A 13,636-nucleotide genomic window follows, 5' to 3' on the forward strand; every position below is an offset into this window, starting at 1 on the left:
TTGCCACAAAAATAAACCACAAATCCACAGATGAGCCTAGACATGATTACAAAATCATTGAATATTCAAGGTACTTACCAGAAGAGCTTATTCAAGTTGTTGATCCCGTTTTACAACGGAATGCTGACTTTGCCCATCCCGAAAATTTACTTTTGGCTATGGTAACTGATGACAGAAACCATATCCGAGAGCTGGGCTTTAGGCGTATCATGAAGGAAAAGCAAGCAATATCTGAAAGTGACTCTATCAGAATCTTTAAACCACCAAACTTAAACTTTGAAGCTAAATTGTATTACGAAATTATCAAATGGAACACCAGTACACTGACTCTCCTCTACTGCTAATAACATTGACTAATGAAGAGATAAAACAGTATGTGAGCAATGACTTCAGGCCTGTTATGAGTATAGATACTTTGCCATGCCATACACAATACACAGGCAGTTAAAAGATGCGTTAAGCTAGTGACCGTAGCTTCAAGTAAAGTGTGTGGACACAGTTCCAGAGACGGCTATATTAGAACCACATTATTGCACCGCTCAGCGATGCCAACGATTAAAATCAACAACAACTGGTAGTCTTTCACAATTAGGTAGCTTTCCAATCGGTCCGGATATCTTATAGTGCCTGTCGTATTTCCATCTAAGTGTTGGAAAAGGTGGCGGATTGGCAGTTCGTTGTAATGAAGAAGACCAATACTCAATTGTAGAGGTCTTCCCACATGTATCTCTATTTGTGCCTTTCGCCTCGTCTCTCGGTAGTCTGCTATTTTTGACGAAGCTGCGCTACCTAATTCCACTTGAATATCAAAATGTATCTTAGATGCTTGGATTTTAAATATATTATTTTAATTGATGACTAAATTGTACTAAACAGTCAAACTTTGAAATTTTTCAAAAACTACTAATTTTACTCATTTTGTATTACGTTGCGCGACCGGGAGATATAAAACAAATGTATAATAAGTGCATTTATATTGATTTTACATACTTTTAGTAGTTAATTCATGGTATAGGAACGCAATTAAAACCATCTGGCCTGTTCAAAAATAATTTTTGAAAAATTAAGGTTTTTCACAATTTTTGCTAACTTTGATGGCATTGCGCGACCGGAAGACAAATTAATAAAAGAATAATAATTAGTCCTTTTTTCAAGTCTATACCAATGGCAACTTTTGCGCACTATAGCGATCTGAAATAAGAAAAAAAGTTTTTTTCGAACCACCCTATTTTATAGATGTAAATATATAGATGGCTATTAACAAATAGGGGTTGGTGATAAAATATTGAAAATTAAGGGTGGTATGTATTTTTTAATTCTACATCATATAAAATTAAGGTAGATAATTTTGTCCAAAAAAATAAAAAAATATATCAGGGGGGCAACCCCCCTTGTAACTTATGGGTATAAAAATAGATTAAAACCTCTTCAACGTCCTACAGGATAAACGTGTAAAATTTTATAAAAATCGGCCAAGCCGTTTCGGAGTAGTAATGTAACTAACACTGTTACAGGAGAATTTGATGTATATAGAAGTAACTGCGTATTAAATAATAAAAGTGGCTAACTTTGAACCTAATTAACCAAGGCAAAATGTTTTTTTTTCTGAAAATTCGTATAAAAATACCAGCTTTTGAAATCCTAAAGTAGATTTACTCTATAGTCAATATTAACAAAGTTATTCAAATTGTTTAGAAGCCAAAAACGACTATATTTTACTAAACTTTTTTCGGAGTGATAAAAACGACTTTTTAACGATTTTTTCAATATTTAAAAATATAACTATTATTCCTGCATGTGGTTTCCACAGAATTGCTATGTCATTATTATTTTCTGAACAATAACATAGCTAAAAATAAGCTCTTTGCGATAAACAAATTGAATAAAATTTAAACTAATTGACGAATCGTCTTACAATTTTTTGTGCATTATATGGAATGTTTTACTCAACTTTTCGTGCAATATAAAAGTCTTAATGCCATTTTATAAAGGTGTATTCTTAGAATAAACTTTTACGAATATTCTGAGTTACTACGTACACAAATGTACTCAGTATATTCGGTGCGAGAATATACTTTAAAGTATATGCAAAGAACATGAAATTTAGAATGTTTTTTAAGGTACATGCTATGCTTGTACTACGCATATACTAAAAAGAATATACTCCGACGAATGTTGGTAGTATATGCTTGTAGTCTTGCATTTCTAAAACCGGAAGTTCTAGGTCAAATTTCTCACCTTTGGTACCATCCTTGGATTATAAGCTTTCATTCGATACCTCATGTGTTGTTGTGTCCTCAACAGGAGTTGTGTTCACGGACGGACGGACGGACGAACGGACAGACGGACAACAAGTGTCCTGGAAGTGATTCTGTAACAACGGAAATGTTAAATTATGGAGGAGCGCAGCTTACAGACAAAATACACAAACTAGTAAGAGAGTCATGAATAATATAATAAACCGACAATCGCAATCTTCATAGGTTTTAAGCAAACTTCTGATTAAATAAAAACAACAGAAATATATAAAGCATTAAAAAATCTAGTTTTACCAAAAATAATAATCACGATAAAGTCAACCGAATTTAAAATTATTTTGCACATCACATAATATTTGAAACATTATTTGGTTAAAACAACCTCATTTTTATTGGTAAAAAAATATATTAATTTGTCTGGACTAAATTACGGTTTTGTTGACATCCTAGAAGAGTTGGTATTCACACAGTGTTGCCAAACTGAATTTTGTTACATTCGGTTTAAATTTTCTAGCGAATTTCCGAGCCGACTATACTAGCGTGTATAATACGTATTTGATACATCAGATTAAGTTAAAATTAAAACTGCCATAATATTCTAAGATACGATATAAGGTAGATTTGCACCGATCTGTTTAATGGATAAAAATTATTGGATATGTAATTTAGCATGTTAATTCTAAAAAAAAAATTTCGACCCGGGCAGATGTTATTTCAGATTTTTTAGGTCATTCTAAACAAAAAAGGTCTTTGGTAATTTTTCTCTAAAATTGATCGTTTTCTAGTTATAAGCAATTTAAAAATGAAAAAAGAACGAAATATGACGATTTGCAAGGCCCAAAAACATAAGTATATAATATCATTTTTGAAATTACGAATTTTCTAAATTCAAGTTCAAACCTTATTCTATCAGTTCTTGATAAGTCTTTTGGACTTATTTCATTCTGAAACATTGTTTTTTAGTTGTTAATGCCCGTCTCCCCATAAGTAACCTTCCTCATTAACAATTAAAAAAATATGTTTTAGAACAAAACATGCCTAAAATTCTTATCGAGACCTGAGAGAAAAAGGTTTGAACTTGAATTTATGTACTTGATAATTACAAAAATGATATTTTTTACTTGTGTTTTTGAGCCTTGAAAATTGTCATCTTTCGTTCTTTTTTTAGTTTTAAATTGTTTATAACTCGAAAACGATCAATTTTAGAGAAAAATTGCACAAGACCTTTTTTGTTTAGAACGATCCAAAAAATCTGAAATAATATCTGCCAAGGTCGAAAAAAATTTTTAATTTATAAAAAAAATGTAATTTTTTAATTATTAATTAATTATAGTTAGAACAAGATTAGATCGGCCAACCCTTGTTTTTGTAATTGTTAACATGCTAAATTACATCAATAATTTTTATCAATTAAACAGATCGGTGCAAATCGACCTTATATCGGATCTTCTACTATAACTTTGGTTCTCGAGAACCGAAAACTTTGCTTAGGCGTTTAAAATTTATGTTTTTCTATCTATTTTAATAATTTGTGGAATTTAAATACTCCAGAATAACCAAACAGATGAAAGAAATCATTAAAGACAACGTATGTTGGCTTACATATGAAGCATAAAGCTAAATTTTTTGGCGGTAAAAACATAGAGTTAAATTTTTGGGCCAAAAAAATCCAATAAGTAGAGATTGTTGTATACATCTAGAACTACCTTTATCTAAATTTTTAGGCAATTTAACGTTGTAAGGCAAAAGTACTATCAATTTACAAATTACAAAAAAATGCGATTTTCGAAAAACTGGCTATTTTTTAAACAGCTGTATCTTCGAATATCCAGAAAGATTTTAATTTACAAATGCTCGTCTGAAAGGTATTCAAAAACCATTTCATATTCCTGTTTCTATATTTTTTTCCTCGTTTACCTAAATTTTGACAACTACATAGTTGAAAATCATAAAACTTTGTAAGTTTTCTTTTCGTTTTTCTTAACCTATTATACCTATTATAATATACATACACTGTGTCAATTTGAAAAGTTGCCACCCCCTATAATTTGGCCCCTATAGAAAATCTAAAAATATGCAAAAACACGTCAAATTTATTTTGTGAGGGGGACATTTTGTAGACCAGTTTTCAACTAAATTACATCAACCCTATAGCAGAGGCGGACACAACCCCCAAAATCTTTAATGGAAAGGGAGTTGAGTGATACCTCATTTTGAAGGTCATTAAATTACCTTTTCAAAAATACTACATTTTTTTTATTGTTTGTTTACTGTGCAATCAGTCTAAAAAAACAGACCATAAACACATTTGTTGAAATTTACAATGGCCCAAAGAGAAATATTTCAATAAATATTTACTCTACATGAGTATTACAATTACATTTAAAATTAGTGTTTCTTGAGTTAAGAATAATAAATCTAATGGAAATTTTTACTTAAGGGGTCTAATTTGTTGACTATTGCCTAATAAATTTAGCGCTAACACATTTGGGTGGTTTTCTAGTCGCTGTAAATATTTATCACTGTGTGATAATAATACCACAAAAAATACCACATGCCTTATATTTCTTTTCAGTACTTTTGGAAAAATCTTGGACTCAATACTCTAAAAAATTTTGGAGTTCTGAACTCTATACTTAATATCTTTACGGTTTTACTTGATTTTTCCAAAAATACTTAAAAATACTCTAAATACTTCAACACCCCAAAAAAAATTCAATTTGGAGTTCAATACTCCAAAAAAAATTTTGGAGTTCGGAACTCGATATTTATTTATTAAAATTAATTATTATAAAAAAATTAAAATTACTGAAAACAAATATAATGTATGTGGTATTTTTGAAAAGGTAATCGGACGACCTTTAAAATGATCCTCAAAGGGGGTATCACTCAACCCCCTTTCCATTAAATATTTTGAGGGTTGTGCCCACATAAAAATGATGTTCGTATCATGTTCTAAGCATATACTACCAACATTCGTCGGAGTATATTCTTTTTAGTATATGCGTAGTACAAGCATAGCATGTACCTTAAAAAACATTCTAAATTTCATGTTCTTTGCATATACTTTAAATTATATTCTCGCACCGAATATACTGAGTACATTTGTGTACGTAGTAACTCGGAATATTCGTAAAAGTTTATTCTTAGAATACAGCTTTATCGAATATTCTTAGCACATACTTATAAGTACATTCTTAACACATACTTTTACTCTACTAAGTAGATACTTTTAAAATATCTTAAAAATAATATGTATGTATAGGGAGTATAATATTAGCCTTATAGATTATCAACTTCGTTATATTTTAGATTAATTAATAAAATTTATGTATGTAGGTAGTATTGGATGAATTTCATTTCAAAATTGTTGTATGGTAAAAAAGTTTAAACATTAATTGTATTAACGTTTATTATTAAAAATTCCTTTTCATAATTGAAATAACTTTACCATTTCGAGTTTATCATGAGTATTTTTACATCGTTGGAATTTGAATTGGTACATTCAATTTAATACGGGCCATTCCAGACCAAAGCATGCCAAATCCCACAGCCAAAGGTGTTGCCAACCGTCGAGTAAGCTTTTTCCGTCAACCTTAAAAATTCCCACTTTTATAAAAAAATTCCCTCCTGTTTACAAAATCTGAGAAGATATGTTTAGTTATTTTCAAATATTTTGATTTTTTTTAATATTATACAATTTGGACAGGAACAAAAATTCCCTTTTGAGTTAACTTTTCCCTTTATTACCTTTTATGTTGAAAATTCCCGCAAAAAGTGAAATTTCCCTCCGTTTGGCAACACTAACCACCGGTGCACCGATGTTGTTATTCCAGAATACATATCCCCCTATCCCCGTCTTGTCTTATTCTGACCATTTCTTAACTGAATGGATCAGGGTAGGAAACAACGGTAAAATATGAAATCGAAAATAGGCATTATTTGTATCTATGCAGTGTTAAGGATGAAGACAAATGATAAAGTACTAGGACTAAAGAACATACATAATTTCTTTATTTTGTTTGCGGTGGTTCAAAATAGGTATAATCTATTTTGGTAACTCAATATTATTTAATAAATACATATAAGTAAGTACATACATATAAGTATATAAATTTTAGTTACTCATACATAGTTTAGTTCAGCTAAATATTATAATATAATAGTTTATATAGATAACTAAAATTTATAAATATGTACTTACTTTTTAAGTAATATTGCAGAATGTAGGTACTAACTACATTCTCATTTGCCACTAAAATATGTAAAAATAATAGGTATTTGGTAGAACCGGTAGAACCTAAGATGAGATTAGGTGATGCTGAAAACATACTTCTGAGCAATATAGCACTTGATAGCATTTTCTTAGAATATCCTTAAAAATATATTCTTCTGATACAAAGATGTGCAGTAGTACGTTCTAAGTATATAAATAGAAGGTTTATAGCACTTCCTTGGAATATTCTAAAAAGTACGTTCTTAGCATAAACTAAAAAGATGTGCGGCAGTACGTTCTAAGTATATAAATAGAAGGTTTATAGCACTTCCTTGGAATGTTCTAAAAAGTATATTCTTAGTATATACTGAAAAAAGTGCGGTAGTACATTCTAAGTATTTACATCGAACGTTTAAGTACTGTAATGTAGTATATACTCAGTATGTGCTCTGCACATTCGCAATGGTAATTACGCATATTCTCAGTATATACTTTTTCTGAAAAGTATGTTCTATGAATCTACTAAGAACATGAAATTGTTATGTGGGTGTCCGCCCCCACTAGAGGGTTAGTGTAATTTAGTTGAAAACTGGTCTATAAAATATCCCCCTCGCAAATAAATTTGACATTTTTTGTATAGTTTGTATATATATATATATATATATATATATATATATATATATATATATATATATATATATATATATATATATATATAATTGCTCCTGTAGTAATCCTTTTACAAGTTAACAAACAACTTTTTTAACTTGCTACACTATACTGACGAAGCCCAAATAGGCCGAAACACCGGTGTATATAGTTGCACAGAAATGTATGGAATGATGACCCTTCATCATTTTATATATTTCCAACTAAATTCACATTCACTTTACGAGTATTAGCCAATGATTTTGCTTATTTATATATATATATATATATATATATATATATATATATATATATATATATATATATATATATATATATATATATATAAGGAAAAGAAGTCTTTGCTGACAACGTAGAAAACGGAATTCTGAGGTTATTGGGATATGCAGCGGTGAAATAAGTGTACTCTTTTAACTAAGTTTCAAGCTTTCGAAAATGTTTATTTTCATCATCAGGAATAACTGAAATAAAGTGCTACTGTTAGTACAGCATCCTCGAAAACATACAGTACAAGGTGTAAAGGTTTAAAAACTTACGTTATTGAGATTTGCTTTCCGTGGATGTTATACTCACAGGTGACAAATTCACGCACCACTCATTGATTGAGTCAAATATTAAAAAATACATGGTGTAAAAGACCAAATTGACAAATTATTTTCTACACTAACACATAAGAAAAAGACAATTAAAAAGGTTTACATGCCACGTGTGCCGGCAAGTGTGAAATGTGAGGTTAGAAGTCAATGTCATTCCTGGACATACGCAAATGACACCACTTCTTCTTTTTTCTTTGTCTTATGTAGTACTAATACTTTAAGAATACACATCAAAAAATTTACCAGAGTTTTGTTTGAAGTTAAAAACCAAAATTATAAATAATTTACATTTCAATGTACTGAAAGCTGGAAACTTTACAATGAATCAGTTGATAAGACATCATTGAAATGAGGATAGTTGTCCAAACATAATAGATATGAGTAAATAGAGCTTAATTGATTTATGTCACTCCTTTTGTTCATTGCATTAGAATTCTGCGAAATGAAAGCCATCTCTAAGAACAGTCTTTTAGTATAGTTGGATTCAGAAGCTAAAACTCTGACCGATTCGTAATTCATTTTGTGATGTTCTTTATTAACATGTTCGGCAAGAGCAGATCTTTCAGGATATAATCTGCTATCACTGCGGTGACTAACTAAACGACTACCTAAATTGCGTGCGGTTTGTCCAACATATACCAAATTACAGTTGTTACAGGGAATCTGGTAGACAACGTTAGAACAATCCCTAATGTCACTCTTGTCCTTAACCTTTGAAAATATAGATCGTGAAGTTAAAGATGTTTTAAAGGCTATTTTCAAGTTAGGGATGTCTTTAAACAGTCTAGCCAGTCTGGGTGTTATGCCTTTCACGTATTTTAAAGAAGTATATAAACAATTGGCATTTTGTTCTCCGCTTGTAACAGTAATTTGCAACTCATCATTATGGCGTATTATGTCAGGGGTCAAACTGAATAATATCTTGGTGACTAGGTGTTTTGGATAAGAGTTGTCGATAAAAAGGTTAGACAGGATTCTCAGGTTCTTCTGATGGCAAGAAGGATCACTGATAGCTATGATTCTAGCCTTCATTTGCTTAATCAAGTTGATTTTTATTGAGTGTCGATGATATGACCAATAGTTAAGAAAACGTCCAGAACTATGAGGTTTTCTATGCCAGTCAATTCTCAGGGAGTTGTTATGGGTTCTAATGAACCGGGTATCAAGAAAGGGGACTGAGCATAGATCATCCTCATGTTCAATTGTGAACTGTAATAGAGGGTCATAACTATTGAATACTTGCAAAATTTCAGCTGATCTATTGCTAGGAATAGCGAGGATTAAGTCATCCACATACTTTTTAACAAAAGGAATTTAGAAGGACAATTCTGGGATCACCATATCCAGTAAATGATCCATCACATAACAGGCCAGAATGGGAGAGATTACATAACAGGCCAGAATGAGAGAGAGTTATGTGATGGATCATTTACTGGATATGGTGATCCCAGAATTGTCCTTCTATATTCCTTTTGTTAAAAAGTATGTGGATGACTTAATCCTCGCTATTCCTAGCAATAGATCAGCTGAAATTTTGCAAGTATTCAATAGTTATGACCCTCTATTACAGTTCACAATTGAACATGAGGATGATCTATGCTCAGTCCCCTTTCTTGATACCCGGTTCATTAGAACCCATAACAACTCCCTGAGAATTGACTGGCATAGAAAACCTCATAGTTCTGGACGTTTTCTTAACTATTGGTCATATCATCGACACTCAATAAAAATCAACTTGATTAAGCAAATGAAGGCTAGAATCATAGCTATCAGTGATCCTTCTTGCCATCAGAAGAACCTGAGAATCCTGTCTAACCTTTTTATCGACAACTCTTATCCAAAACACCTAGTCACCAAGATATTATTCAGTTTGACCCCTGACATAATACGCCATAATGATGAGTTGCAAATTACTGTTACAAGCGGAGAACAAAATGCCAATTGTTTATATACTTCTTTAAAATACGTGAAAGGCATAACACCCAGACTGGCTAGACATGATAGATAGATAGATTTATTTAACTACTTTACAAAAAAAAAATTGTTTGTAGCAAGTCAAAATTACAAAGTCAAAATAAGGAATATAAAAATTACAAGGTATATAAAATCACAAGGTATATAAAACAGAAATATAAAACACAACTTATAAATATGTATCACAAACAAGAATATAGATTAACAAAAAATATTTTGTGTCACGGTAAGCATTTCAGTAGATGTTCTGCAATGAGTCATATATTCTTCCGAGCAATAAAAGCAATGTTTCAACAGATACCTTTTTATTACTTTTTTGAAACTGTTACAGCTTAGCTGTTTAATATCTTTTGGTAAAATATTGTAGTAGTTATAATTAAGACAATTTTTATCTGAAAGACGCAATCTAGAGCGATTTGTTCGTAAATAGTGAGAGTATCGCGTATTGTGAACGTGAACATCAGACTGCTTTGTTAAATGGGACCTTTTTCTGTGAATTTCAGTCAGAACTTGATATATCAACAGAGTAGGTAGCGGCATAATTTTTAATTTGATGAAGAGAGGTCGGCAATGTTCCAGATAACTAACCCCTGCTAAAATCCGGATAGCTTTCTTTTGCATCCTGAAAATTTGAAGAGCATTTGTTGAATTGCCCCATAAGATTAATCCATAGCTTAGGTGTGAGTGAAATAAAGAAAAATATGTCACCTTCAATGTCTCAAAGTTGACAACCCTTGCTAGTTGACGAATAAGAAACAATGAACTAGACAGCTTCGCCTTTACTTGTGAAATATGAGCCGACCAGTTCAATCGATTGTCTATGGTTATTCCTAATAGTTTAGCAGTGTCTTTGTCATCTGGATCGCCATGTAAACCACTTGCAGATATAATCAAGTCCTGCGTTTTTTCAGTATTGAGTTTTAGTTTGTTCGCAGCAAACCATGTGCTAGATTTATCAGAGACTTCCTCGTAAGCCATTTTTAAATCCTCATTTTTATTACCTGATATTATGTATGTCGTATCATCCGCAAATTGTACTGATTTGTACGGAGATATGAAATGAGGCAAATCGTTGACATATATAATGAATAAAAGAGGTCCCAAGACCGAACCTTGTGGGACTCCATGTTTTACGGGTCGAAAATCGGAGAGATAACCTTTAGACACTACAGCCTGGTGTCTACCACATAGGTACGAAGAGATAAGCTTAAGAGGGATACCTCTGATTCCATAATAGTTTAATTTGTGGAGCAAAATGTCATGTGAAACGCAGTCAAAAGCCTTCGACAAATCGCAGAGAGAAATTGCTATGCGATTGCCACGTTCAAGCCCCTCAATCACCTCGCTCACAATATTATATACCGCGTTTGTAGTAGAACGAGCACTTCTGAATCCATATTGCGAGTTGCTAAAATAACTTTTAGACTCAAAATAAGAATATAATTGTTGTTTGATCACCTTTTCAATCACTTTCCCGAATGTAGAAACAATGCTTATGGGTCTGTAATTGTCAGCTTTCGAGGAATCACCTTTTTTATAGATAGGTAGTACCTTTGAGTACTTTAGTGCTTCTGGAAATACTCCAGTTGATAAAATTAAGTTAATAAGATGAGTGAAAGGTGTTAAAACTATTTGGTAAGTTTCTTTTAAAATTTTGCTATTAATTTCGTGAACGTCCTTACAATTGGAATTATTAAGAGATTTAATTATTTGAGAGATCTCATCTTCCACAACGGGTCGGAAACAAAAGGACTTACTCGGGGAAGGATAGTTTCTGTAACTGAAGAGGATATCGTTATTAATAGTGGGAAGGGATGTAATTATATTCTCTGCGATTGTAATAAAAAATTGATTTATTTCGTCTGGAGATAGATCTGGTTGTACCGAACTGGATCTTGTATTGCCTCTTTCGAAGTTTAATATTTTCCAGCAGTCTCTAGGTTTATTATTGGAGTTAGCAATAAAACCAGAGTAAGCCGACTTTTTAGCATTTTGTAACTGCCGATTATATTCATATTTTTGTTGTTTATATAGTTTGAAAATATCGGGATCCTTAGTGACATCTGCAATGTGTTTAATGAGAGAAAGATTAGATCTGTAAGACCTTAATTCGTCATTAAACCATTGCACGGGTGTTATTTTAGCAGTTTGTCGTACTTTTTTTAATGGAAAAAACTTTAATATTAAGTTGTTATAAGTTTCAGTTAAAAAGAACATCAAGACATCGGGATCGTTATTGGTGTCATAGAAAAAGTCCATCTTTGTACTAGCTAGTGCATATTTAAGCTTCTGCAAACCAGAAGAAGTAATAGACCGTTGAAGTGATTGATTAGTGTCAACAACTTTAAGATCAGAATCAATAGATATAAATTGTGCTCGATGGTCAGAGAAACAAGGTTCAAATACGCCCACCCTGTAGATATTTTCAGAAAAGTTAGTCATAATGTTATCGATGCAACTACTGGATTGAGATGTGATTCTAGTATAATCGTTTATCGTTATTTCTAGACCAAAAGACATTAACAGATTTTGAATATCATAAGAAGAGTCAGATTTAATTTTAAAATTTATATTAAAATCCCCAAGTATAATCAGTTTGTCTGCTTTGTTAAGTAAGAATGCTATAACATTCTCAAAATTCACCAAGAACAAGTCACAGTCACCATTACCTGATCTGTATACAGTTAAAACATTGGTTCTCATTGAAGGTATATAAATTGCACAAAACTCTGAAGTTTGCTCTACGTTATATTCATTTAGATTAAGAGAAGAGTACATAAGATTTTCTTTTACATAAATTGCAACGCCACCTTGCTTCTTTTCAACCCTACAGAAAAAGTTAGCTAGTGAAAAGCCGGAGATGTTAATTAATTTTAGATTTTCTTCAGTTTGCCAGTGCTCTGAAAAACATATGACGTCATAGAACTTTTTATCCGCAAGAAAAGCATTGATCATATCGACTTTATTTGATATACACTGTAAATTGACATGAAACATGCTTACCGTGCCTTGTTGAATTAGGTTATTTTGAAAATTTGATGGAGGGTTAACGGTCGTTTCTTCATCCTTCATTTTATTTGAGTATGTGTTGGACGCTTCACAAAAAACCTGCTTACATAAGAGCCTACGGGCCATAGTTTTGGGTCCATCGCTAAACCAAAATGTTGTTCAAAAATTGAGACTTTAAAGGATGAATATATGTTGGGATGCTTAGCCGTTAAGGACGTACATATCACTTCTGGAAAGTGTTTTTCTAACATCTTCTTAAGATTATCTGCCGTCGTATGCTGGTTTACCCTAGTAACATGAAGATGACTAAATTTTGGGACACCACTGATTTCAGAGTTTTCATTATTGCCAATAACAATAGGTCCATTCCTTCTTTTATACCTAACAGTTTTCCATTCTTGCCCATTATTATTTGGAACTGGAACCGAATTTTTACTCTCAGTATTTATCAAATTCTCATCGTTTGTTAAATTAATGATATCTGAACATTTTGCCTCCGTTTGTATTCTTAAAATATCAGCTGATAATTGTTTATTATTTTCGATTAAGGAAACAACTTGTTTATTTTTATTGGTACTATTTTTAAATAGAGTTTTTGTTGGGGAACTCCTTTCTTTATCAACAACTAGACTTTCATTTACAGCAACATTTTTTGCGGGTGTAGTGTTTTCGTTTTTTGGATATATTTTACTGCTAGACTGTTTCGGTCGTTCAAAATTTGGGTCTCTGTTTGAATGGTTGATTGAATTCGTATTTTGTTTTGTAGATGGCGACTGATCAGCTATTTGCATATATTTAAATAAATCTAGTTGTTCCTTCAATAAATTTATCGTAATTTGTTGATTTGATATTATTGTTTCAATCTGACTGTTTAAAGACATCCCTAACTTGAAAATAGCCTTTAAAACATCTTT

The 13,636-nt window shown here is 31.6% G+C and overlaps 2 protein-coding genes across 2 annotated transcripts in view; both read right to left on the reverse strand.

Annotated features, from left to right (window-relative positions):
* The window catches only part of LOC126878529 (protein eiger), a 148,646-nt gene extending 146,381 nt beyond the window's left edge, over positions 1-2,265 (reverse strand). Inside the window, exon 1 of the mRNA XM_050641288.1 lies at positions 2,239-2,265. Within this exon, the coding sequence (XP_050497245.1) occupies positions 2,239-2,250 (12 nt within the window). The 5' untranslated portion in view covers positions 2,251-2,265. The remainder of the gene's footprint in view (positions 1-2,238) is intronic.
* Positions 2,266-8,054: 5,789 nt separating this feature from the next.
* Positions 8,055-12,785, reverse strand: LOC126878597 (uncharacterized). Its single transcript, XM_050641407.1, has 2 exons — positions 11,265-12,785; positions 8,055-8,450 (listed from the first exon to the last, which is right to left on the reverse strand). Exons 1-2 carry the CDS (start codon positions 12,783-12,785, stop codon positions 8,055-8,057), a joined length of 1,917 nt encoding a protein of 638 aa, XP_050497364.1.
* Positions 12,786-13,636: the final 851 nt, after the last annotated feature.

Source organism: Diabrotica virgifera, chromosome 10, assembly GCF_917563875.1.
Source record: "Diabrotica virgifera virgifera chromosome 10, PGI_DIABVI_V3a".
Taxonomy (NCBI): Eukaryota; Metazoa; Arthropoda; class Insecta; order Coleoptera; family Chrysomelidae; genus Diabrotica; species Diabrotica virgifera.